Genomic DNA, 23,826 nt, shown 5'->3' on the forward strand with positions numbered 1-23,826 from the left:
AACGGGACCTTAGTTGTCAGCGCAGCCATCAAGGGGTTTCGGTGATATTTATAAACCACAAGACCGAACATATATATGTTTATTTAAACCTGGGCAGAAACTTGTTGGGACATTTAGAAAGTTAGTATTAACACCAACACACAGCTAACAGACATACATTGCAGTGGAAGACTTCTAAAAAAATGTAACCCGTTTAATGTGGATAGTGACTCTGCATTGATCTGTATCACTAAGGCTGGATGCAAATGCCACTAGCAAAGTCCTCATCTCTGGGTCTATCCAGCGAGACTCTCCGGGTTGGAAAAGTGTTGACAAGGTTATAGTTTGCTAATGAACTGCTGATGATGAGGTGAAAATATTCTGGCAGCAGCACACATTGGTGATGCAGGCTGTAACCCGGTGGAGGGCAGCCAAGCCTAAGCTGGTGCAGTGTGCAGTGAAATATGGTGCCTTGCATGCTGCCTGGGTCTGTTGATTCCCAGACAACCTCCTGCAGTGTCAGAGCAGCATGATAGACACCAAGACCTGAAGAGGACAATAGTATCAGCAGGACTTCCACTTGGAATATCCTCGCAGAACCACTTGAGCCCTTAGAGAAGTTTTGTAAATGTCCTCACATCCTCAGTGTTCCTGACAAGCCTGCCTGCTACAGATTGAGACTTAAGGGAAGCACCAGCCAGAAGAGTTTGTCGTTCTCGGAGAGCGTCACCCTCCTCCCCATAAACTGTCACCGGAAACCATGGAACGAAAGGGGATTATTGTGTGTGGCAGGACTTCTTGTGGTAATAGTGCATGTTACATGCAAGGCATGCCTGATAGTAGCATGCAAACTTGTCTACTCTTCATTTTAGGGCATTTCTAGGACCAGGGACTATAAATATGGACTATTTGAATGGTAATGATAGCAAATGTGTGCTTGATAACCACGCTTTCAGTTTAGAAATATAATTTTTCTGTCTCTGTTCAATCTAATAAGACAGAGGAAAGAAGGTCCAATTCCCTGGTCCAGGCATTGTAAGTATGGCTGCAAGCGAATATTGCCTTGCAGAGATCTATCTTGGAAGCAAGAAGGCTTTCGTAGCATTAGAGTCCATGCCCTTCAGCAAAAAGGTAATGTTTTCACTTTTTGTGCAGCAAAGCAGGAGCCGAGCGCCAGTGACATCCTTAGAGATGAAAGTATATGAGGTACCAGTGCAGGAGTGGGACCAGAAACATGGACTTGTTGCTGCAGGGATGAATTCAGACTGCTCACCCAGTGACAGCATAATGTATGTGGGGGAGACGAAATGGCTTGAAATAATTTAGGCTTAGCAAATCAAGATAGCCATATAGGTTTGGTGACTGACTATATCTGGGCATATTAGGTATGGAAATGTAATGTAATGCAGACTTATAAAGCGCGCTATCACCCCACGGGTATCCTGGCACTGAGGTTACATTGAGATGAGATTAAATGTGATAGGGGTTTATCTAACGTTCACCTTGAGTTGTATATTATCTGCTGAGTTGGTTATGATAATGATGATCATTGTGATACACATGATCTTTAGACAAATACTGCAAAGTAATCATATGATAGTAAAACACCAATTACTATGTGTCCATGCTTATTTAGGGGTACACGGGCTCGGCTCCATTTATCATTGGCTGCAGATAACAGAATCTGTGACAGAACTGTCTGACTCCTGCCTTTCTCCATCCAATAGAGTACAACTCAATAGAGAAGGAGTAAGAGACACCTGCAAGTTCTTCTCTTCCAGGAGGTGCATTTCTCTTTAGGGGAATCTACCAGGTGTGACCCAAATAATATTATTGTGACACTATGTGGTCTAATGCATTACTTCCTAGCTCTGCTGTAAAACTAAAAGAACAATTGATGGACAGAATGTAGAACGATGTCAAAAATTCACACCAGTACAGAGATCTGGGACTGAATTCATCGTTTTTTTGCTCCCCATGCCATTCCAGTTTAAACATAGCCATATGCAAATCAGTCTTGACCCTGCGCCCAATGGGAACAGTCCAGCCCGAACTGCCAGGCCAGGTCCTCACTGGACTGGAAGAAAGCATCCTAGGACCAATTTCGGGGTTTCACCCCTCATCAACCAGAATAGCTTGACTCCAGTGGCATGGAGAGCACGGGACCCACGTCTGAACATACCCGTCCCACTCGGGGTGACAAATGCAAAAAGAACAATTGAATGTTTGATTTGCTCTGCATTCCGTCCATCATCTGTGTGTCTTTTACTGCTGTAAAACTAGACATGCCCGATGCCTATCCCTGACTCAAAGGTAGCCTTGAACTAGCAACTGAAGTAGTGAGTTAGACTGCCCAGGAGTCTACGCTGACAGGCTGCAGAAAATAATGTAAGCTCACTGGAGTTTATTCTCTCTCGCTCTACAATGTCATTATGCTAGGGAGGTACAAATTCCCACTGTGCTTTCCACCTTGTCTGATAAGACCCACCGACCAGGCGACAGGGAGCATTTGTTTCTATTTAGTGCAAGCAAGTAAACCCATGCAGCTGAGAGCACCTGTGTCCCTCCGCTTGCTCTTGTTAACAAACGCATTTGCAGCTCCTGGTAGAATCGAGACGGACATCAGGTCCTATATCTGGAGAGGGCATAAGCCACAACTGAGGACATCTAGACTCTGGGTGGACACCAAGGCCGGTGGCCTAAGGCTCCCCCACATGTCATTATATTATTTGGCCTTCCAGCTCTCACAGTTGACCTGCTACATATGTGCCCAAGCTGAGGCCTCATGGTGGGTGTGTCTGGAAAGGCACCTCCTAGGCCACCCAAATCTGTCTTTACCGATCTACCTTGATACCCTGACCCGTTCTGTCTCCACAAACCTGACACTGTTTGCCACAGTGATGGCCAGGCGAGAGGCCCACAAACATAGGCGTCTCCCCACCCGCTCTCACACCACAAGGCTACATTGTGGCACAATACAGCTCTATAGATAACTCGCAAATCGATTTACTTGGCGTCCTGGTATGAGAAAGGCCTGAAAAGAGTGGACCAACTCTTTGACATGGGTCCCTCAAAACATTCCCAGCACTGCAACTAAAGTTTGGCCTCCGGAATGCGGATAACCGATGGCATCACCAATGGACCCACTGCCTACTCACCATGTTCAAACACCTGCAAACTGAAACTTTAACCTCTCCAGTACTCCAATGCCTCCAGATGTGGGGTCAGTTTCAGGGAATGGTGTCTGGATTGTATGGCGTTCCCAGAAAATACGTACACTTAGGCCCCACGAGCAACACAACTCAACTAGTATGACAGACACTCATTGGCAAGGATTATTCCGTGGCTGGAGCAACGCTTCTCCTCATCATTACAAGGCCATTGGAAGTCCAGATTAATGTTTCTATGCTTAAAAATATTGAATGATTGGTACTGGTCCTGTGGAAACTAAAGAGGGCTGCGCTTTTACTCCATGACCTTTGCTGGAAATGTCATGTATTATTGCTACTTATAGCAACATATATCATATTGTGTGTACCTGCACAACGGAGTGATACAGGGAAGAATCTGTGGGCATCCCTGCACATCAGTGTTTATGAAAAATAAGTCTGTTTTTTAACACAACACAATCCCTATCACTTGGTATATCTCCTATCTGGAGTTATCAATTCTACACATAAGAATACTTCAAAGAAATCAGGTAAGTAGCACAAATATACACTGGTCACCAGGGGGAGACGAAACCATATACTAAACAAGTGGAAGGCGAACTACAAAGGAGAACAAGGCTTGGACCAAAGGACTTAGAAGAGCTTGGAGAACCAGGAACCACCCAAGGTTAAGTATCCAGGAACCCCAACGAGGCTGTGTGCAGAGTGGAAACACAACCTCGTGTTTAATGGAAGTTAATGGCAAAGTTGCGGTTGCAGATTTAAAGAAAAAGAACCCTTCCCTGAGGCCCGAAGAAACCCTTTGGAGGACAAAAGGTTGGGGATCCACCTCACCCGTGGATGCTCCAGGAACTAGGTTACCTGCACCAGGGAAGCCGGGTGCATAGGGGTGAAGTGGCGTCTGATCCTCTCATAGATGACAATAGGCAACTCAAGAAGAAAGGCCTGTGGAGAAGTCTGTGAAGGTGACCGGTGGAACCCAAGGGTGGATTCTTGGAAAGTAGAATCTGCAAGAGGGGACAGAATCTATGCCACTTGGAGGTGACCAGGAGGCATGGAAGCACGATGCCCACCCTTGTTGAGAAGTTCAGAAGAGTTCGCAAGGACCTTATCACTGCAGCTGTGGGGATCCTGCGATGCTGTCGAAGACCAGGAGCTGTACACGAGTTGTCCCACGTCGGTGTCCAGGTGGTTGGTGTCTGGTGGGAGATCTAACAAGCCTTGGTAGCCACAACTGGCGTGGAAGATGAAAAGATGCAATTGTTGGGACCAGCAAGGTCTAAGGGACTCACCACATGCCGAAGAGTCAGAGCAGGCCCGAGCAAGCGGGGATCCCACCAAAGCAGAAGACGACCCTCAAGAGGGCCGACCGACCAAAGGCACAGGAGTCGCAAGAGGACCTCAGTCAGCTCACCAAAGATGAAGGCCCACAATGCAAGGGATGCAGGAAGGACACTGTTCTTCAAGGGATGAGAGGCTGGAACTTCTTCTAGCCTGAAGATCTCTAAAATACTGAACCAACAAGCCTTTGCAACGGCAAGTCGACCCACTGCGCAGGGGTTTGGACCCAGCAGCTCCGACGAGGGATACTGTCCTCCAAATTGCAGGGAAGACAGATCAGGCTTCGGGGGATCCACAGATCCACCACCTGTGTTGCTGAGCCTCGGGAAGTCCATAGGACGACAGGAGCAGCAGACCGGTCAGCTTTGATGAGGTACCTTCAGATGCAGGGGAGTGATTCCTTCACTCCAAGGGAGATTACTTTGGATGTCCTTGATACCCACAGGTCCCTGGAGATTCTGAGAGAGGCACAAACACAGACGAGGCAGAATACTGGCAGAACAGTGAGACCAGGAGCAGCAGGAGTCTTCCTTGATGCAGTCTTGGTTCCAGGCAAATCTATACCTCGATCTTAAAACCCCCCTCTGCCAGTTAGCCATTTTTCATGATATATCCGATACCCTAGACCTGTCCACTCACACACATACCGCTGGCAGGCACCATTGCTAGTGGTAGCCAAAATATGCATCCTGCATAATTGGTGACCGCCCTCCGTCCTGATATGCACAGGAGTGGTTGGCTATGAGGAGATTGTGTACAAACTAAATGATAAACCCAGTGTCTTTACCCAGGTCTTGGGAGCCTTCCTAAATTTGGTAGACAACCTTCCTAGCATCCCACACTTTTCCGATCCCCACCCAACCATAGTCTCTGCCTCTGGAAACCGTTGGTGATTGTGGTACCTACCACAGTGAGTCTCTGCTGGGCACTTGTCGACTCAGGGTATGGATAGCTTGGTTAGCTCTGGGCCGGATGCACTAGGAATAACTTGGTACTCCACTCCTTAAACTATCACAGTTTTTTCCTCTGCTTCCTTCTTCCCCCTCCCCAGATCATTATCTCCAGAAAATGCAGTGGCCTTCCTGTGATGTACCCATCGGTTCTGCGCATTATGTGTCTCTGTATTGTACAATAACAGTGGTCTTCCAAGTAGACCTATTGCTGCTGTAATGTTTTATGGAGACCTACCTGCTTATCTACATATCTTTTTACACACCTATGTCCACACTCCAGGTATTTAAATAAATAAATGTTGCAACAGAATAAAATGCACTGGTTGACTTAGGCTTGTACAGGATGCAGCCGTAATTGAGGCGATATGTCTTGTGGTCTCCAGTGGCCAAAAGTATAATTTCACCCAGGGTCATCGCATATATGTGTTTTTAGGGTTGTCCGTGCTTGAATTAATTGGGCTCTGATCTGTAGTTAAGAATTGTTAGAGTAGTGAATGGGCTGGGCCAATTTAACCTGCAAGATGAAGGCACCATTCAGCAATCAATCAGACACCTCTGTTCCTATTGAACAAGAATGCCAACCACATATTGATTCTAGACGTATACACATGAATGCTGTGCCTTCCGTGCAGAGTACTGAATTATTATATTCTCCTATAACACAGCATGCAACCCTGTGACTTTTGCCTACCCTCAAAAATCTATTTTCACAGTTTGCCTTCTCTCAGAGTTTCCCAAACATATGCCTCATATCCACACCCTTGACTTTAATGGTTGGGACCACCAGGACATGCTGCCTTCATCTGTCTTCCATATTATATATGTAAATCATCATTGTGCAAGTTTACACTACTATGTTTGTGTTGATGTGGTTTTGATTATATCGCAGGTTAGGGTCCCCAATTCTTATCATGTTTGGATGTGATGTTTACCGTATTTTTTCAAATGCTTCTGGTCTGTGATTTGAGACCTCTCCTGTGTTTTTGTTTCTGTTGCTTCTGGTGTTTTGTTCCTCGTTTCCCTTTCTCATCAGCGAGATTTCATGCAAACAGTTGTCTTCAGATCCCCTCATAACCAGCATTTGTTTTTTCCAGTGTTAATCTCCGAATGGTGACAGAATTGTGTGTGCGCTTCCTAAGGTAATGCACCCGCCCACAAAGACATACCAGCCGCCATCTTCACAGCACCTTGGGAAGGGCGGCTGCCCATTTAAATCCTATGGCTGTCTCTCCTGACTATGGACTTAAATGCTCTGTGAGATCATCGCTAGCCTAGCCAGAGGCTACCATTCAAGAGCAGCAAGAGCTTGCTAAGCGCCTTGCCGCCAGTGTGAGACTCAGCATTTAAGCAAACATGTCACCAAGTGGCCTGGAACCACAAATGCTAGTATTGGAGAGGGGAGGAAGGAAGGCGACTGGAATGTGGCAATGCGGGAATGTTGATTGGTGATTTATTGAAGTACAGGAGTGAAAGCTGGTGACTTACAGTCAGGGAGACGTATGTTTCAGGTTTATATATGTTGTGCTCAGGATACTGGTAGTTATATATCATTGTACGAAAAGAGGGTATGTAGTTCCTATCAAAAGAGAAGGTCAAAGGCTGCATCGGGGCAGGTGGGCGGAGATCTACTCCCTAAGGCACAATCTCTCACACACCCAAGGGGCGTCATGCTTCATCATCGGACAGCTGCTCGTTGGGCCGTGGCTTCAATGCTCAGCGGGCCCCACAGGGGGGTTCTTTGCCGGAGTTCTTATGTTTTTTCCAATGTGAAGGGTGAGGTGTGATAGTGTGTGAAAAAATGTGAGTAGATTTGGTCAAAAAAATGTGAAGTAAAAATAACTAAAAGAACCCAAAATACTATTTAATGACTGGGTTCCTTTGTTTTGGTAAAAACGTAAGGTCTGGCTAGAGATGGATATAATGGTACAGTCCAGCACAAGGTGATGTTGTAAAAAAAAGAAGTTAACATGTTTCATTACTTCATGCTTGATAAAGCATGACACCCCTTGGGTGAGGGCCCTTGCTCCTGATCGAGCAGATCCCCCCACCTGCCCCCGGGCAGCCTTTGACCTTCTCTCTTGATAGGAACTGCAGACCCTCTTTTCGCACAGTATCTGGGGGGCTTGCATGGTGGACCTTTATATGCCCCTGGTCCCTCCTCTTTCGTTGTAAGCTGCATAACAACAGCAGATTTTTGAAAGGACATTTCCAGCTGTGATTCAGAAACATTCTGCCGCTCCAGATGTAGACCGAAGAGCGCAGGCAAGGAGGCTGACCCTTGGCATTAAGGAAAGTAAGAGACAGAGGTTTTCCTTTGGATGGAGTGTGACTTGTCATTTAAAAAGGATAAGAACCAGATGTTTGTAGTTAAGTAAGGCCTCCAGTCTGACCACATTAAAAGCTTCATAAGTGTCAAGAAGTTCGAATAGCAGTTGCTCCCACTGTCCACAATACACAAAGCATCATCCACCATCTGAAGCGTTGGCAGTTTCCTGCCCCATGTATACCTGAATCCCCACTATTGAGAGCAGATGTAATTGTTGGTCCTTGTGTGATCTTGGAACTATATGACTGCCCCCTTTTTAACACTTGCTGATTAAAGGTGACGTACTGTTGGATCTCATGTTTACACGGTATTTTGAAACAACCTGGACATTTTTTGTAGTAGAAATATGGTATGGCCAATTTCCACACAGAATGGAAAAATCCCTTGGAAAAGGGGACTGCTAGCAATTTAGACGATGACAGGATAAGCAGTGAGCAGAGGGCTTTTTAGAAGTTGGGTGTAAATGGATTTTTTCATGAATGCGATTGAGTTTAGGGAGAGGAGTTTTTGTGATGATGTGAGGGTGGAATTCCTTGGAATAAATTGATGGTTGAAAGTAGCAAGGGATTTGGCTTTTGGGAGGTGACTGTGTTGGCCGGTATATTCGGGCATTCATTTGTTATATATGTATGTTGCAATGCACATTTTGAGAATGTAGCTTTCACAATGTATTTTGTTTACAAACTCCATCATACCTTCCCGCCCACCCATTCTACTCAAGGTGCGCTCAAGGTCGAGTCTTTCTAAAATCTTTAAACAACAATGGTTCTCTCGGGAGAAGCGTTTTCCACCTGAGCTTTTATGACAAACCGACCACTAGTACATTTCAGTGCATTCCAACACGTTATTCAATTACTGCATGCATATCTTCAAGATGCAATATACGGTATTGTAGGGGCCCCGAAGAAACGGTGCAGTGAAAGTGGTAACTGAAAAAAGTGTGCTAGTGTTTCTGAAAAGAACAGTCCAAAGACTTTGTTGACAGACTATACTTTATTTAGTACAACAGACGCAAAATTCAAGTTCAGTTGTATAGATTCTCATACGAACTCCCAAGCTTCCAGACCCGAAGGAAAGTGGAGCGAGAATGTCCCAAGTTACTCGAACATTCGCTGATCCTGAGTAGTGGACTCGTCCATTTGTTGTTTACCCACAGGGGGTTTCCTTTGTATGACTGTCGGTGGGAGGAAGGTTGTATTTGAGTTGCTGGATGGTCAAAACGTCGACAAACAAATGTATTGACTAAAACAAATCTATGGAATGTTACACAACTGAACTCGAACTTTGAGTCTGTTGTAGTAACCCATTATACTACTTCATCAAAAATGCCTTTCGGAATGTTCTCCTTTTTAAGTGCACTTTAGTCACTCATCACTTTAACTGCGTCGTATCTTTGGAGCACCTGCTATATCGTTTATTGCATCTCGGAGATATTTGTGCAGTAATTAAGTGATGTGTTTGAATATATTGAAATCTCCCAGTGGTCTTTTTGCCTTAGAAGCTTAGGCAGAATACGCGTCTCCCAGGGGGACCCTTGTTTCATGTACAAATACCCGGGTTCCTAGAGATACCGGCTTTGCCCATTAGTAACATTCTTTGATTTTTAAAGTCTTCCATGCATATTAAGCTTGTCGCACATTAAAAAGGGAGGAAACCAGCAGCGGCTCCTTGACTAGGGCTTATGAGTGTTGCCCCACTGCAAGATCAATATAAAAAAATAAAATGATAATATCACCCCGTTATTATCATTTTATATTTTGTATTGATCTTGCAGTTAAAGCTGCGGGCAGGGCTGGGCTCCCCGCGTCACAGGGAGGAGGAGTGGTGGCTCCACCTTAAGCGCACATGTAGGTTTGGCCTGCCCTCTCCGACCGGCCAAACCTACATGCGCACTTTGCATGTTCTCCACCCAGGCTGGGTGGAGAACATGCCCAGGCTCCCATTCCCCGTCTGAGCGCCGAACCACGGCGCTCAAACCAATCACAAGGCTGAATTGCAGCGTTGTGATTGGCTGGAAGCCTGGGTGCTTGCTTCCTGTTTACTGCGTGGAGGAAAGGTGGCGGCTGGCGACCGGCGCGATGAGCAGGTAAGTTTCTTTTGTACTTTCTTTTTTATCTCCTCCACCGTTCCCTACCAGCCGCCATTGGAGGTAACTTAACTACAGTGTCACAAACAGTAGAATACTAACTAACACAGCTTGTAATCGTTGTAACTTGCTCAGACCTAGCTTGTCTTACTAGCTGCTTTCCCACACTGCAGTATGAACAAAAGGCACACAGGAGATTGGCCTGCAGCTGTTTGCAAAGAGATGCATCCATTTTGCTTCTGATTATTGTTGTGCCGAGCAATTATTTTGTTGGGTTTTGAAAACTAAGAATTGTGACGCTAGTTTGAGCAGCCCAGCGCATCTCACTACCATAGATTCACTGTACCCCAATCATCTTGCAGGCAAAGAAGAGGCGAGCTGCGTGACCGCCCAGATGGTGCTGGTGTGCTGCTGGAGAAGTATGAAGGAGGTGTCCCTGCTCCTTGGGGTGCTGTGTCAGCGCCTCCCTCTGCAGGCTGGATCTGGTGGAGGATTAATTACAGTACAGCAGGTACAAGTGCTGAACTACTTTCTAAGGCTGCCTTTATGTTTTTAAGGCCTTTAACATGTTTTCATTCACTGCTGGTACAAAGGCATACTTATGCGTCCACCGAGCCTCACTGTGTCAGTGTGAATTCAAGGTACCGCGCTCTTTTTTATTGGGTCACAAAGTCCCCTCGTTTTTGGAACCCGTGTATAGTTTGATTGGTTGCAGAGACCGTGTTCTATCCTAAAAGAATGATAAAAAGTTCGCTCTAACGTACAGTTTCTGCTCCCTCTTTTATTAAGAGACTGTTCAAGTTAAAACACCATCTGGGATCGCTCAAAAGGCCCGAGTGCAGTGTTTACAAGAAATTAGCTTACCACAAGCATTTCATTTGGAAATATCTCAGATTTATTATGTTTCTGGTTTCATTTGATGACCTTTCCTTGCCATATGGTTTCCACAAACATGGTTTTCCGGGTGGGGGAGGAGTGGAAGCGAAATATTTGTGTACTTTTTCGTCTACTACTGCTGTCTCGCGCCCCCCCCCCCTCCCACAACACCTTTTTAAGATGTTCCAAAATTCCAGTACAAAGTTAGCACGCCGGTGATTGGCCATGAAAGTTCAGAATCCTGTGCATCTGCCATAAGAATAATGCTAATATTTGTATTCTCACCTTGTCTCAAATCATGTCTCCATCTGGCCAGCAGCTGCGCCCGCGCCCCTCTGGGCTTCCCAAGCCCAATGGAGGTGGCAGGGAGGGAATGGCAGGTTGTCTCCTCATTTCACACGTCCACATCCTCCTTACAATGCATGCAGGACTGCATTGGTAGCAGTTGGCTTTGCTAATTGGCTGTGTAATGGTCACTAGCTCTGCCAGTTGCTTTAGTAGACGCTTAAAATAAGCCATTCACAGCCTACCTGGAGCACTGCCTGAAAAGCGTGGATTCAATCCTGCATGTTAACTCTGCACACATTCTTCATACAGTGCTTAATTTGTAACAAATGAAGTGCCAGGGCCCTTCTTGGAAGGGCCAAGGCAGCCCGCACCACCCATTGCCCCTGCCAGCGCTGCCAATGACAGTACCAACATAACTCCTAACCATCGCAGTCCTATAAGTGTGACAATCCAAACTGTTTTAGGCCACACAAAGCTATAATAATGGCATGAGAGGCTGGTATTATTAATTTTCAGTGCATATTGACTTAATAAACACAGCTGTTGTGCTCATCTCAAAATTAAAAAGACCGCGCCACCATGTGGTGGACTGTCGCTAGAGCCGGGGCTGACAATTAAGTGCTGGAGCCGAGCACCAGAAACCACCAGCTCTTATTAAGCACTGTATTCATGTCAACAGTGAACAAATATGGTGAGTTTCAGAGATGTTCACCCCCCATGTTATGTTATGTTATGTTAACAATGATTTGTATAGCGCACTGACAACGATTGGTTTCCTGGCGCTGTAGAGACAGAGAACAGTCAGAGTAGGAAGCCAGCGGAGTTAGTAGTAGGCTTGTTGATAAAGCCAGGTCTTTAGGGATTTCCTGAATGATATGAGGTTGGGGCATAGCCGGATCTCAAGGGGGAGGGCATTCCACAGACGGGGTGCCAAGGTGCCAAATCTGCAGCCACCCGAGCGTTTACGTTTAAAGGATGGGATTTGTAAAAGGCATTGTTGGGCTGAGCGAAGGCTACGGGACGGGGCATACTTTATAATGAGTTTTGTGATGAAGGTGGGGCTTTTACAGTGGAGCGCTTTAAAAATCATACAACTGACTTTGAAGGAACAGCGTTGGGCGACCGGGAGCCAGTGAAGGTCTTTCAAAAGAGGGGTGGCAGAATGCCATCTAGGCTGGTTCAAAATCAGTTTTGCTGCCTGATTCTGCACCATCTGAAGTCGTTTCAGAAGGAACTGGGGGAGGCCCAGATATCAAGTTAGCGTAGTCTATGTGGGAAATCACGGTTGCGATCACCACCTGTATCAGGGCTTCGTGGGTCAAAAGACGGCGAACCTTCCGGATTTTTCTCGTTTGAAAGAGGCACTTGGATATCACCTGGCCTACTTGCGTTTTTAAAGAGAGGTCACTGTTTAGGGTGATACCAAGCGTCTTTGCCGAAGATGAAGGGATCGGAGCTTGACCCATTTCTGTTGGCCAATACTGTGGGCCCCAGTATTTAGCGCTGTCCCCCGTCAGGACCAGCTCGGTTTTTCCTGGGTTCAATTTCAGATGATTTTCGTTCATCCAAGCTTGGATGAACCTCATTATTGATTGGAAGAAGGAGATGGACGTATCTGAGTTGTCAATTGTGAATAGGAGCTGTAGGTCATCCGCGTAGTTCAGCACCGTTACCTGTTTATCTCTAAGAGCTTGGATTAAAGGGGAGATATAGAGGTTAAACAGGAGGGGTGACAGGGACGAACCCTGGGGTACACCGCAAGTAATGGCCTGCTTAGTGCCCGCTAGGTTACCCAGGTGGACTGCCTGGGAACTACTAGAAAGGACCTCAGCCAACCGGCTGCCTTGCCCCGGATGCCAGCCTGAGAGACACGGTCGATCAAGATGGTATGATCGACCGTGTCGAATGCGGCTGACAAATCCAGAAGCACCAGGGCCTGTGGAATGCGATTGTCTGCGCAGTCCCTAAGGGTGTCCAATACTGCCACTACCACCGCCTCAGTTGAATGGGCTGGGCGAAAGCCCGCCTGATGTGGATCAAGGCAGTTAGATGTCTCTATAAAATTGGACAAGCAGTTGGCCCATGGCCCGAAACTTGCGTTCAATGTCTTGTTAAAAAAGTGGCCACTTCCAGACCTTGTTCTATGAAAACGTCAGTGGTGAAGCTGCAAGTGGCTTCTTGTAAGCGCTCATCAGGGTATCACTCCGATCCACACTGCTTGGTGCCCTTAAGAAAACATTGCGACCACAGCGCCAGCGCCGCGCCTAGCGTGGAGCTTTGGATCTGCATGTTCACCGTGCAGATGATGCCTGTGGAATTATTAAGTACTTGGTGGATTCTTGATTATTTCCCCCTAAGCCTGGTGCTAGTAAAAACAGTGGATCCATTTCTCCATTGCTGTTCCAAAGGCACTGACTTGTTGGTCTTTGCTATCAGTCAGTCACCAATCAGCATTTCCAACCTTTGTTATTACACCACTTGTCAATAGAAGTGACAGCATCAGTATAGCTTCTGAGAATGAGGCTTCACGGTGTTATGAGCTCTGTATTGAGCTTTTTTTTATTCAGTGTCCAGGTCACTGCATGGCTTAATCTAAAGTCCATCAATGGAAATTAATAGTTAGGTTGTTCATGTATAGCTGTTCATGCAAGGCCCTGTAAATAAAAGGACGTAGTGGCGCTTGTGTCGGGTATTACAGTCTGTTGCCAGTGTTCTCTCAAAAATAGGGGGTGCCTGGGCAATTGGTTACACCAGATAATGTGCTAACTTTGACGCTCATTTGACCGTAACAAACTCCAAACCTACAAGTTGGAATGTATCACAGCAGCCTGAAGGCACTGCTCAACTTCAGTCCTTTCAATGTGAGGTTCTAAATAACAAAATATGATAAAGGGGTTTCTGATGGATACTTCTAACTGCAGATTCCTCTCCTTGTGAATATCCCCAGACGCCAGCCTTGATCCAGACACTCAAAAAGCAGTGCTCCTGTGTGCTGCTAGGTGTCATTGTGTGGCTCTGTGCTGACTGCATTCCACTCAAGAAGTGATGAATGGATCCGCTTGTTAGAGTTGCCAGTGTGCACGGGGCATCTATTCTTTTCTTTCCACGCCTTCAGATGCAGATCCGTAGCTTCGCTCCTTTTCTTTGTCTTTTGAAGAGTTTTTTTCTCCACAGTTTTTTTCATCACAAATCAACCAATGTACAAGGGAGCTTGTCACCTCCTAAGACTACAGTGTTTAAATCTTGTAGGGACTCTTGGTCGTGCTTCCATTCCCAACTCACCAACTTTCCAGGTTAGTCAGAGACATCATAGCAGATCGAAGCCTTTAGGAAGGCCATGCTGTGCATCTTCGTCATGCTTCTGGCTCCCTTTGGCACTCCTTTGGGCCTCAAGGATCCGCAGGTGCCTCTATTCGGATTACTAGTAGCATATTCGTCTTGGGCGCCATCGATGCTCCTTGAACACGCTTTGGGTTCCACATAGGTGTCTGTGTCAAATTCAGTTCTTGCATGAAAATCTGCACTGGTTCCTTGAATGCTGCTGACACTGAAGGATGATCCACTACCTATTGTGGTGTCAAAATTTGAGCCAAATTAATTTTGTCCACAGCTGCGCTCAATGGCACAGCGAGTACTCAAAGCAACCCACGACTGGTTTGGCCGTGATTGGGGCTCATCAATTGGGCGTAGCTTGGTTGCAGTGATAAGAGTGAACACAGGACTCATGTCAAGGCATACCCCTGCCACTTAGGGCAGTGCATTGAACACACAAAGGTGATGGAAGGAGTGCTTGCAATTTGTCTAGCCACTGGCAATCGCTCGGGGTAGCATTCCAACCCATCATACATTTGCCCATCATGCCACCTCAGTTTGGATCCAGCCATATGCAAATTAGTCTTGAGCCTGCTCTAATAGGAAAGCCCAGTCTCAACTGCCAGGCCAGGACCTCCCTGATCCCGGAACACAAGCAACTCTTGACCAATTTTGCCCTGATATGGCTCGTCAGTCTGGTACAGCTTGGTTCAGTGCACAGTGAGCCAATACTCAATACTTCCAACTTAGACACAATACCTTTAATGCACAGTCAGGCACAAACAGTGCACCAGATTTGTGTGTCGGACTTTGACCAGAGTCAGACAGATGGGGACAATAATGGGGTGATGGGGATGAGTTTTCCTCGCCCTATTAGGGAAACTGGAAAGTGGACCTGTAAGATGTCAATGGACTGGATACCTCACCTGAAACTCAGTCGGTTTCCCCCCAGACCAGCAGCTGAAGAAAAGACGTCTTTTGTCATGCTGATCAGTAGAGCTGTAGATGTTTTTGACCCTTATCTTTCAGCTTTAGTGGTAAAAACAAATAGATGTCCTTCAGCCTGGCCAGGCACCAAACAAACCACTATGTCCTTCAATGAGGCACTAACTGACACGCTATTGGGCACTTGGGCTGAACCATATTATCCCCCTCCGGTCAATTTCCAAGTCATATGTGCTATCATCCAGTTGCAGGTGACCCTGATTTTCTAACCCAGCAACAAACCCCTGGATGTTTGTAGTGCAACCGTCCACCAGCAGAGTGAATCCTAATGCCTTCCTGCCAGACAGAGAGTCCAAAGTTATGGAAAGATTTAGTAAGAGAAGGTTTTAGTCGACCAGCTGCCTCCTGAGATGCTACAATAATGGAGACTGGGCCATGGTTTGTAATGTGTTCCCAGAAAACCTATGGGCTTCCTTGACCAGAACCCTATGGATGGTCTGGATGCTTCCAAGTTTGTTATCCGATCAGGCCTAGACACCACACATTGTCTAGGACAGGCAATTGAGACAAATGTGGTGCTTCAACACCATTTATGGAAGAGATCCACTAGCTTCTCTGGGGGAGTCCAGGCATACTAAATTGACATGCCTTATGGCAAATTCTGACTGTTCCTTGGCATTTTAAGGAAATTTGAGCCACAGCATACTCCTTGGACCTTTTGGTGCCAGTTCAGAAATCTTCCAAGCTGTTTCATTCTTTTAAACCAGATTGGTCGCACACTGCTACACCTACCAGTCGTGTTCCCCCAATGAAAATGGTCCGTGAAGGTCAGCGTCGGCGGATACACCTATGCTCGAGTGTGAATGCAAGTATGCGTGGCGTGTGCCATCCCTGGACACGTGTTTCGAGGTAGTTGCCTCTCGTCAGCAGGGAGTAGGAAAATGTGTGGGGTTGCTGTGTAAGCTGCTAAAATCGTTATCAGGTCTAGTACCTCTCGTAGCGCGCAGGTGCGTAACCATGAGTCCGTCGACTCCACCGGCTCAAGGGAGCCTGAATATAAAGTTAAACCAGATTGGTCGCACACTGCTACACCTACCAGTCGTGTTCCCCCAATGAAAATGGTCCGTGAAGGTCAGCGTCGGCGGATACACCTATGCTCGAGTGTGAATGCAAGTATGCGTGGCGTGTGCCATCCCTGGACACGTGTTTCGAGGTAGTTGCCTCTCGTCAGCAGGGAGTAGGAAAATGTGTGGGGTTGCTGTGTAAGCTGCTAAAATCGTTATCAGGTCTAGTACCTCTCGTAGCGCGCAGGTGCGTAACCATGAGTCCGTCGACTCCACCGGCTCAAGGGAGCCTGAATATAAAGTTAAACCAGATTGGTCGCACACTGCTACACCTACCAGTCGTGTTCCCCCAATGAAAATGGTCCGTGAAGGTCAGCGTCGGCGGATACACCTATGCTCGAGTGTGAATGCAAGTATGCGTGGCGTGTGCCATCCCTGGACACGTGTTTCGAGGTAGTTGCCTCTCGTCAGCAGGGAGTAGGAAAATGTGTGGGGTTGCTGTGTAAGCTGCTAAAATCGTTATCAGGTCTGTTTCATTCTTTTGGGGGACATGTCAGAAGCTTGGTATATTGGCAGTTCCATGCTCTGCTGCCAGTCAACAGGTCTCCCAGCCCTTTTGAGGTCGGGCCATAGCCTCAATAGACAACGATTAGGACAACACTGACTGCGCATGTCTCAGCCCCATGCCCCTCTGACAACCACCTCAAAATCTCTTTAGAACGCCCTTAGTGGCATACAACCACCCTGTAGGGAGCAGGATCCACCACTTGCTCCAGGGATGGCAGAGCATGAAGTCTGACAAATGGGTCCTTCAAATTGTCCATTTCTTTTCAACCCACTGCACTTGTCCCCTACGTCAGAGCAACTTTCAGAGGACCACCTGCCCATTTTGCGTCAGGAGGTGCAGGCTCTTTTGGCCAAAGGAAGCATATGTTTAATTTAATACATTAATTTCTCTGTAATAAAGTCTGTGGAGCTGTATTTTGGTACAAGGAATCCACACAGATTACCGTAGTAGGCAAGGGTTTTAGAAGTGATGGGGCGGAGCCTCATATAAGCGCCACCACTGTGAGCTGACTTCAGTTCTTTTCTTTTAGCACCTTCTGATGCAGATTGAGTGACCCCCTCCCTAACAATGAATTCTAAAAATGAATTCCAGTGCGCTAGGGGACAATGTCCCTGCCCAAAACTACATATTTCTCACCATACTGTGGCTGCGGAAATCAAGGTCAGGAACCTGCAACAAGGTGTATCTCTACTGCAGATTCCTTTGAATATGAATACCCCAGCCACTATACTGGATCTGGAGATTTTTCTCAGCATTGCTCCCGTAAACCAGCAGGTGCTGTCATTTTGCTACTCGTCAGCTATGACGTGCCCACAAAGTGACATTAAAGCCATGTATATGTGCCACCGTTCCACGCTGATGTCAGTTCCTTTCTTTCCATGCCATCGGAAGTTGATCCGGAGCTTGCTTCCAAACTTTTACTGTATCCCTGACAACGTTTTTGTTGCGAAATTATTTATCCAGTGTTCAATGGATATGTCCCCACCGAAAACTGCAGGGTTTAAGCCTATTAGGAATTGTCACAAACAGATGTCTGTGATACACCAATCTACACACATTGCACCTCCACTTACACTTCATCACGGCGTCATATTTTAAAAGACATCCAGCAAAGAACCCCCTCAAAGGTGTCATTGGGCACTGGAGCTACCCAATGATGAAGCATGACACCCACCTGGGTGTGTGAGGGCTCTTGCTTCTGAGCAATCGGATCCTCCTGATCTACTTGCTCAAACCTCTCCCGACCTACTGCCTTTTCTGTTTCTGTTTCCTTTTCTGATTCTTTTAGGAATGCATACTCTACTTGTGTACATGTGATAGACCCCCACAAATTATGTTTCTGGAATCTAGGGTTGTTGTACAACTTCAAAGGCTGCGGCAACTGCTTCCAGATTAAACCCAAGGTGATCTTGGAGTGCAAAGCCAAACTCTATGTCACTGATTACTGAAGAAAGACCTGTAAGACAAACTCTCATTTTTTAAGTCTGGAAGTGGACCTCTTCCCCCTATCAAGCCATTCCCAAGAAAGATCAGCCTCTCATTCAAAATCCTCAGGTAAGTAAAGTAAAAAAAGAAACACAAGAAGGCGAAGCCACTCTCAGAGAAATCGTGGGGGACGTAAAGGTGAATGCCGGTCTCGTCCTGATCTCTTACAGAATAACTGATTCCACATCTGGTCCTGATTCAACCCAAGTTTCTAGGTCTATTGACGACGGCGCAGCAGATAAAGGCTTTTTAAGAAGCCATGTTGCGTATCTTCAGCATCCTTTTACTCCGGGCGTGCCTTTGGGACCCATCGATCTGAGGAGGCTTTCAGTCGGGTTACTGCCAGTGGATCTGTCCTCGATGACGTTTGTGCCTCTTGACCCTAATGTTGGGTCTATTCTGCTGCTGGAACCGATGCCCAATCTGACTTTGACCCCTGCGCAGGTTCCTCCCATGTTAATGCCAGAAAATGACCCAATTGTTTCTGACTCCTGGGCGAATCCACCATGACCTTGACCAAAGTTGTGTCCTATTTATGGCCAACACAGCCGGTCCAACTTCACTCTGATTCAGACAAAACGTTACCACTGCCCAGGAGTCACCCTCAAGTACTCCAGAATCATTTTGGCTCTGATTCACAAGGTAGTCAACATGGTCTGGGGGATGACACTGGAGATGATGAGGATGATGCTTTCTGCCACTACAATGTGGACAACCTTCTTTTGTACCTACAAGAGGTCTGTGACTTGGTCACCGCCTCTGACTCTGGGTTGAGTTCTCCCCGACCCCTCAACAGAAGAATCAGCCTCCTTTTCTGTAGTCATCCTGTGTGCGGCGGAAGTTCCTAAATTGCAGCTAGACTTGTACTTATTGAGGTTCTTCAGCTTGGGCAGACCCTCTTTTCCCTTTCAGTGAGACTGACATGCTGATGTGCACTTGGGCCAAACCTTGCTCTTGCCCACCGGCAAATAAGCAAGTGGCTAGATGCCACAGACCTGCCTCATGGGACCCTGCCTTCCTCACATAGAACCCCACACCTTAGAGCCTAGTGGGATTTTTTTTTATCGGCATCTGGCTCTTGAGAGACAAAGCAGACTCTGCACTGAGGCACTTCAAAGAAGGCAGGGCCACACACGTTCCATCGGCCTTTCAGAACCTGTGTGGCAGTATGCGTAGCAATTTTGAGGTTTCAGAAGGGATTTCCCACAAAGATAATGCCAATGCCCTGCACCCCAGCAAAAGACTGCCCAGTCCTTTCGAGGCCAGAGTCAAGGATCCAGCCGACTATGTCTAGGCCTTCAGGGCAGCTTACTACCCAGTCGCCTGCAACTTATCCCCACTGATGTGCAACCACCTCGGTTCAGCTCTTTAGCTTCCAAGCCACATTACTTTGCCCTCTGTTGCACATGACCACCCATTTGTAGACAGGATATGTTATTACATCAATAGGTGGCAGAACACTACATCCAACAAGTGGGTTTCCTAAATAGTTCAACAGGATTATGTCCTTCCGCATATCCTACCCACATCAGGCCGGCTTGGAGGACCATTTTTCCATTCTGCAACAAGAAGTACAGGCTGTTTTGGACAAAGAGAGAGACTGAGTGAGTTCTGGCATTGTAAATAGGGAAATGATGTTACTCCCTTTATTTCTTGGTGCTAAAGAAAGATGGAGTTCTCAGTCCTGTTTTAGCTCTTCACCCTCTCAACTTCTTTGTGAAAAAGCCCAGGATCCAGTAGACTGAATGTTAGCAGTGGACTTGCAGGAGGCCTCATTTCTAATCCTCATTCCTCAGTACCAGTAGTGTTACCTGAGGTTCAAGGTCTAGTCTTGTTATCAGTTTTTTTTTCTTCTTCCACCCCACCTGTGCCCCTCATGTGTTCACAGAAGTGATGGTGGTGATCACTGCTCACCTTTGGGGGTTGGATGCACCAGTCTTGCCCTAACTCGAAAAATGGCTTTCGAAGGCAGGCTCAGTCAGCCGTGATCCACCTGCAGGTGACAGTGGAGAACTTAACATCTTTGGGGTTCTTGGTCAATGTGCCGAAGTCACACTTGGCTCCTTCGCAGAGTCTCCCGTTCATAGGTGCTGTTCTGGATACAATGCAGTTTCAATGAGTTCAGGACATATTGACTATGATTCTGATGGTTCATTCTCAGTCCTGGGCCTCAGAGTGGCACAAACGTTTTGGCCTCTTGCACCCTGCTGGGGGAATACACCATACGGCAAATGTTGGCCTGAATTCTCAGTAGTCACAGTACCTAAGGAGCCTGTTGGACTCCATCTAGGTTTTGGAGCAGACTGCAGTAGTTCTCAACAAAAAGAGAGGGGTCTTACTAAACCAGAGATACAGGACTCCAATATGACAAAAGGTCAAAGAAACAATTCCCTTGGTTGTGTTCAAAACGCACTAACAGTTACTTATTCCACAATCATGCCCAACATGCTGCTATCACCAGAGAATATCACTAGGTCACCAAAGGCAATGTTACAAATGTACAAATGTTTTATTCAATAGATTCCAATGAAATTCAAAAACTCATATAGAATGCATGAATTAAAAACACATTAAAAATAGCACCATAAATTCACTGCCAATATGGGAAATAACATGTGCAAAATCATATAATCATTTGTGAAATACAAAAAGGGAGAATATATTTAGACATTTGAGTTTTGTCATTTATGGCACTAATCTGACAAACTTTCCAGGGTCAATTTAGTGCTAATGATGTAGTAGTGCGACACGTTTTGGTGGATTCAACTTATTTCGGCCAACTTCTTCAGGAAAGAACTTTTATCCCCCAAGGTTTCAAGTCATCAATTATAATTGGAATAGGGTATCAGACACTTTTCTTGGGATTTTGCTCCTCAAGATGAAATAAAAACAAGACAGTTCTTAGTTGTATGCTGAACAATTCGAAAATGACTTCCTGCGAACCTTGTGGTTGGGAACTGAGGCAAATGTTTGATTCTTCAAGTTTCCAAACAAACGGGTCTGGAATTCAAAAATCTCCAAAATTATGATTATGCTTCTGTCTACAGGGCTCTTCCTTTCATCGAGACTGAGTGCCGATCCAACAAGGGCAATGTGCCTTCTTGACTACAGTTGGACCGGCAGAAGACCTCCTCTCCCTACCCAGCCCAAAGCTGATGGTTTTTGACAGACGAATCACTGCTGGGTTTGGAAGGTTGCCTGGAAAAGGTGAAGATAAGTGGACTCTGGTCTTAGGGGAAGATGCTGCTCCAAATCAATCTGCTGGAGTTGCGGACCACTCGCTTAGTGTTGATAGCCTTCATGCTGGCCATCAAAGGGAGGAAAAAGGAACAAATGATGGACAGAATAGTGAACAATGCAAGCATTCACCTCCAGTCACAAAGATCTGGGTTTAATTCATCATGCTATTGCTAACCACGCCACCCCAGTTTGGACCCACCCATATGCAAATCAGTCTTTACCCTGTTCCTCAAGGGAACAGTCTAGCCCGAACTGCCAAGTTATGTCACATGCTTCCTGTTACTGGTTTCAGGGCATCACCCCTCATCCTCCACGCTAGCTTGAATCCAGTGGCGCAGTGAGCACGGGACCCACGTCTGGGCATACCCTTCCCACTTAGGGTGACGAAGGCAAAAGGAACAAATGATGGATAGAATGCTGAACAATGCAAACATTCATCCCCAGTCACAAAGATATGGGTTTAATCCATTGTTCTACTGCTCACCAGGCCACCCCAGTTTGGGCCCAGCCTTATGCAAATCAGTCTTGACCCTGTTCCTCATGGAAACAGTCCAGACCGAACTGCCAAGCCAAGTCTTCCCTGGAACGCAAACAAGCATCCTGGGACCGCTTTCGGGGCATAACCTCTTCAGACAGGTTAGCTTGAATCCAGTGGCGGATTGAGCTTGGGACCCACGTCTGGGCCTACCCTTCCCACTTAGAGAGACACAGGCAAAAGGAACAAATGGTGGACGGAATGCTGAAAAATGCAAATGTTCACCCCATTCACAAAGATCTGGGTTTAATCCATCGTTCTATTGCTCACCACGCCACCCTAGTTTGGACCCAGCCATATGCAAATCAGGCTTGACCCTGGGTAGGTGGTCCTCTGAAAGCTGCTCTAATGTAGGGGGCAGGTTCTCATGGGCAACACCACTGTCATGTGATACTGCAATAAGCAAGGTGGACTTGTGCAACCTAAACCTTCATGCATTGAGATCGGGCAGCAACAGTTGAATGCTTTTGATCTCCCTCCCTCTTGGAGGTCATTCTTGCAGCCATGTACCCATCTATAAAATCTGTTAATGCTGTACGATGGGATACATTTGTAGCCCGGGTAGTAGTTTCCGCGAGACAGATCCATTTCAGGCAAATTTGTTAGATGCTCTTTTTGTGCTGTCTTTAGCCCAGCAAGGACTTGCCATGGGCACTGTTAAAGATAATTTTATTTGTCAGTCCTTTTTACATTTTTGCGCTTGCTGGAGCAACTGTTTAAATCATCTGTTTTTAAAGGTTTAGTTCAAATATTTCCACCGCAACCTTTGGAGGTGCTGCAGTGTGACCTTGATTTGGTTCTCACATTCCTTGGGTGTACCCCATTTGAGCCTATTCACAAATGTCCTTTGTGTCTGCTAACACTCATAACAGTTTTAATACTATAATTTCGGCACCTTGCATGAGTAAACGTCAAGCTCTTTGCGTTCAGCCTCTATACACCATCCTTTCCCCGGACAAACTGGTGTTGTGGACCAGAGTGGTGTTTCAGCCAAGGTTCTTGACTCCTAATGATGGAAAAGCCTTTATGCTTCCATTATTCTTTGTTCCACCTCACCCCTCAAAAGAGGAAGAGAAACTCCATTATTTCGTCCCCAAAAGAACTTTGAGCGGTTACATCCATTGTACCAAGGACCATCAGCTCTTTGGGAGGTTCTCTGGGGCAAAGAAGGGCAAAACAGTTCAGATAAAGCACCATTTTGAGGTGAATAGTCCATTGTATTAAAATATGCAATGCACTGGCCAAGAATCAGCCTCTGGAGGGTGTGAGGGCTCATTCGCCCAGAACCGAGGCTCCTGCCACTGCTTTAGCACGCAGCGTGCCTGTTCCAGACATCTGTCAGGCTGCGGCATGGGCATCAATCCGTACATTCACAAAGTTCTTCTATCTCGATAGCCAGGTCTGGCAGAACAGGTACCTTGCCTGTTTGGTCCGGCAGGACTTTTTGGTTTGAGCCATTCCACAGACCCACCACCTTGGAAGGTACTGGTTTGATATCGATTCACAAGATGAGGATTATAAGTATACATCAGCAAAACACGTTAATTACCTTCAGTAATAAGCGTGGGCATGACTGAGGGGGGGATGGAGTGAAATGCAAACAATGAGAGACTCGTATTTAACTGTACATTGAATTGAACTGCCATTTACCGCTCCGT

At 46.5% G+C, this 23,826-nt stretch overlaps 1 protein-coding gene across 6 annotated transcripts in view; it reads left to right on the plus strand.

Moving 5' to 3' along the window:
• THADA (THADA armadillo repeat containing) overlaps positions 1–23,826 on the plus strand; it is a 1,526,823-nt gene that overhangs the window by 327,471 nt on the left and 1,175,526 nt on the right. For all 6 annotated transcript variants that reach the window (XM_085612787.1, XM_085612792.1, XM_085612789.1 and 3 more), the window contains one exon: positions 10,218–10,366. In XM_085612787.1, coding sequence (XP_085468913.1) covers positions 10,218–10,366 — 149 coding nt within the window. The remainder of the gene's footprint in view (positions 1–10,217; positions 10,367–23,826) is intronic.

This window comes from Triturus cristatus, chromosome 6 (genome assembly GCF_964204655.1).
Source record: "Triturus cristatus chromosome 6, aTriCri1.1, whole genome shotgun sequence".
In the NCBI taxonomy this organism is placed as follows: Eukaryota; Metazoa; Chordata; class Amphibia; order Caudata; family Salamandridae; genus Triturus; species Triturus cristatus.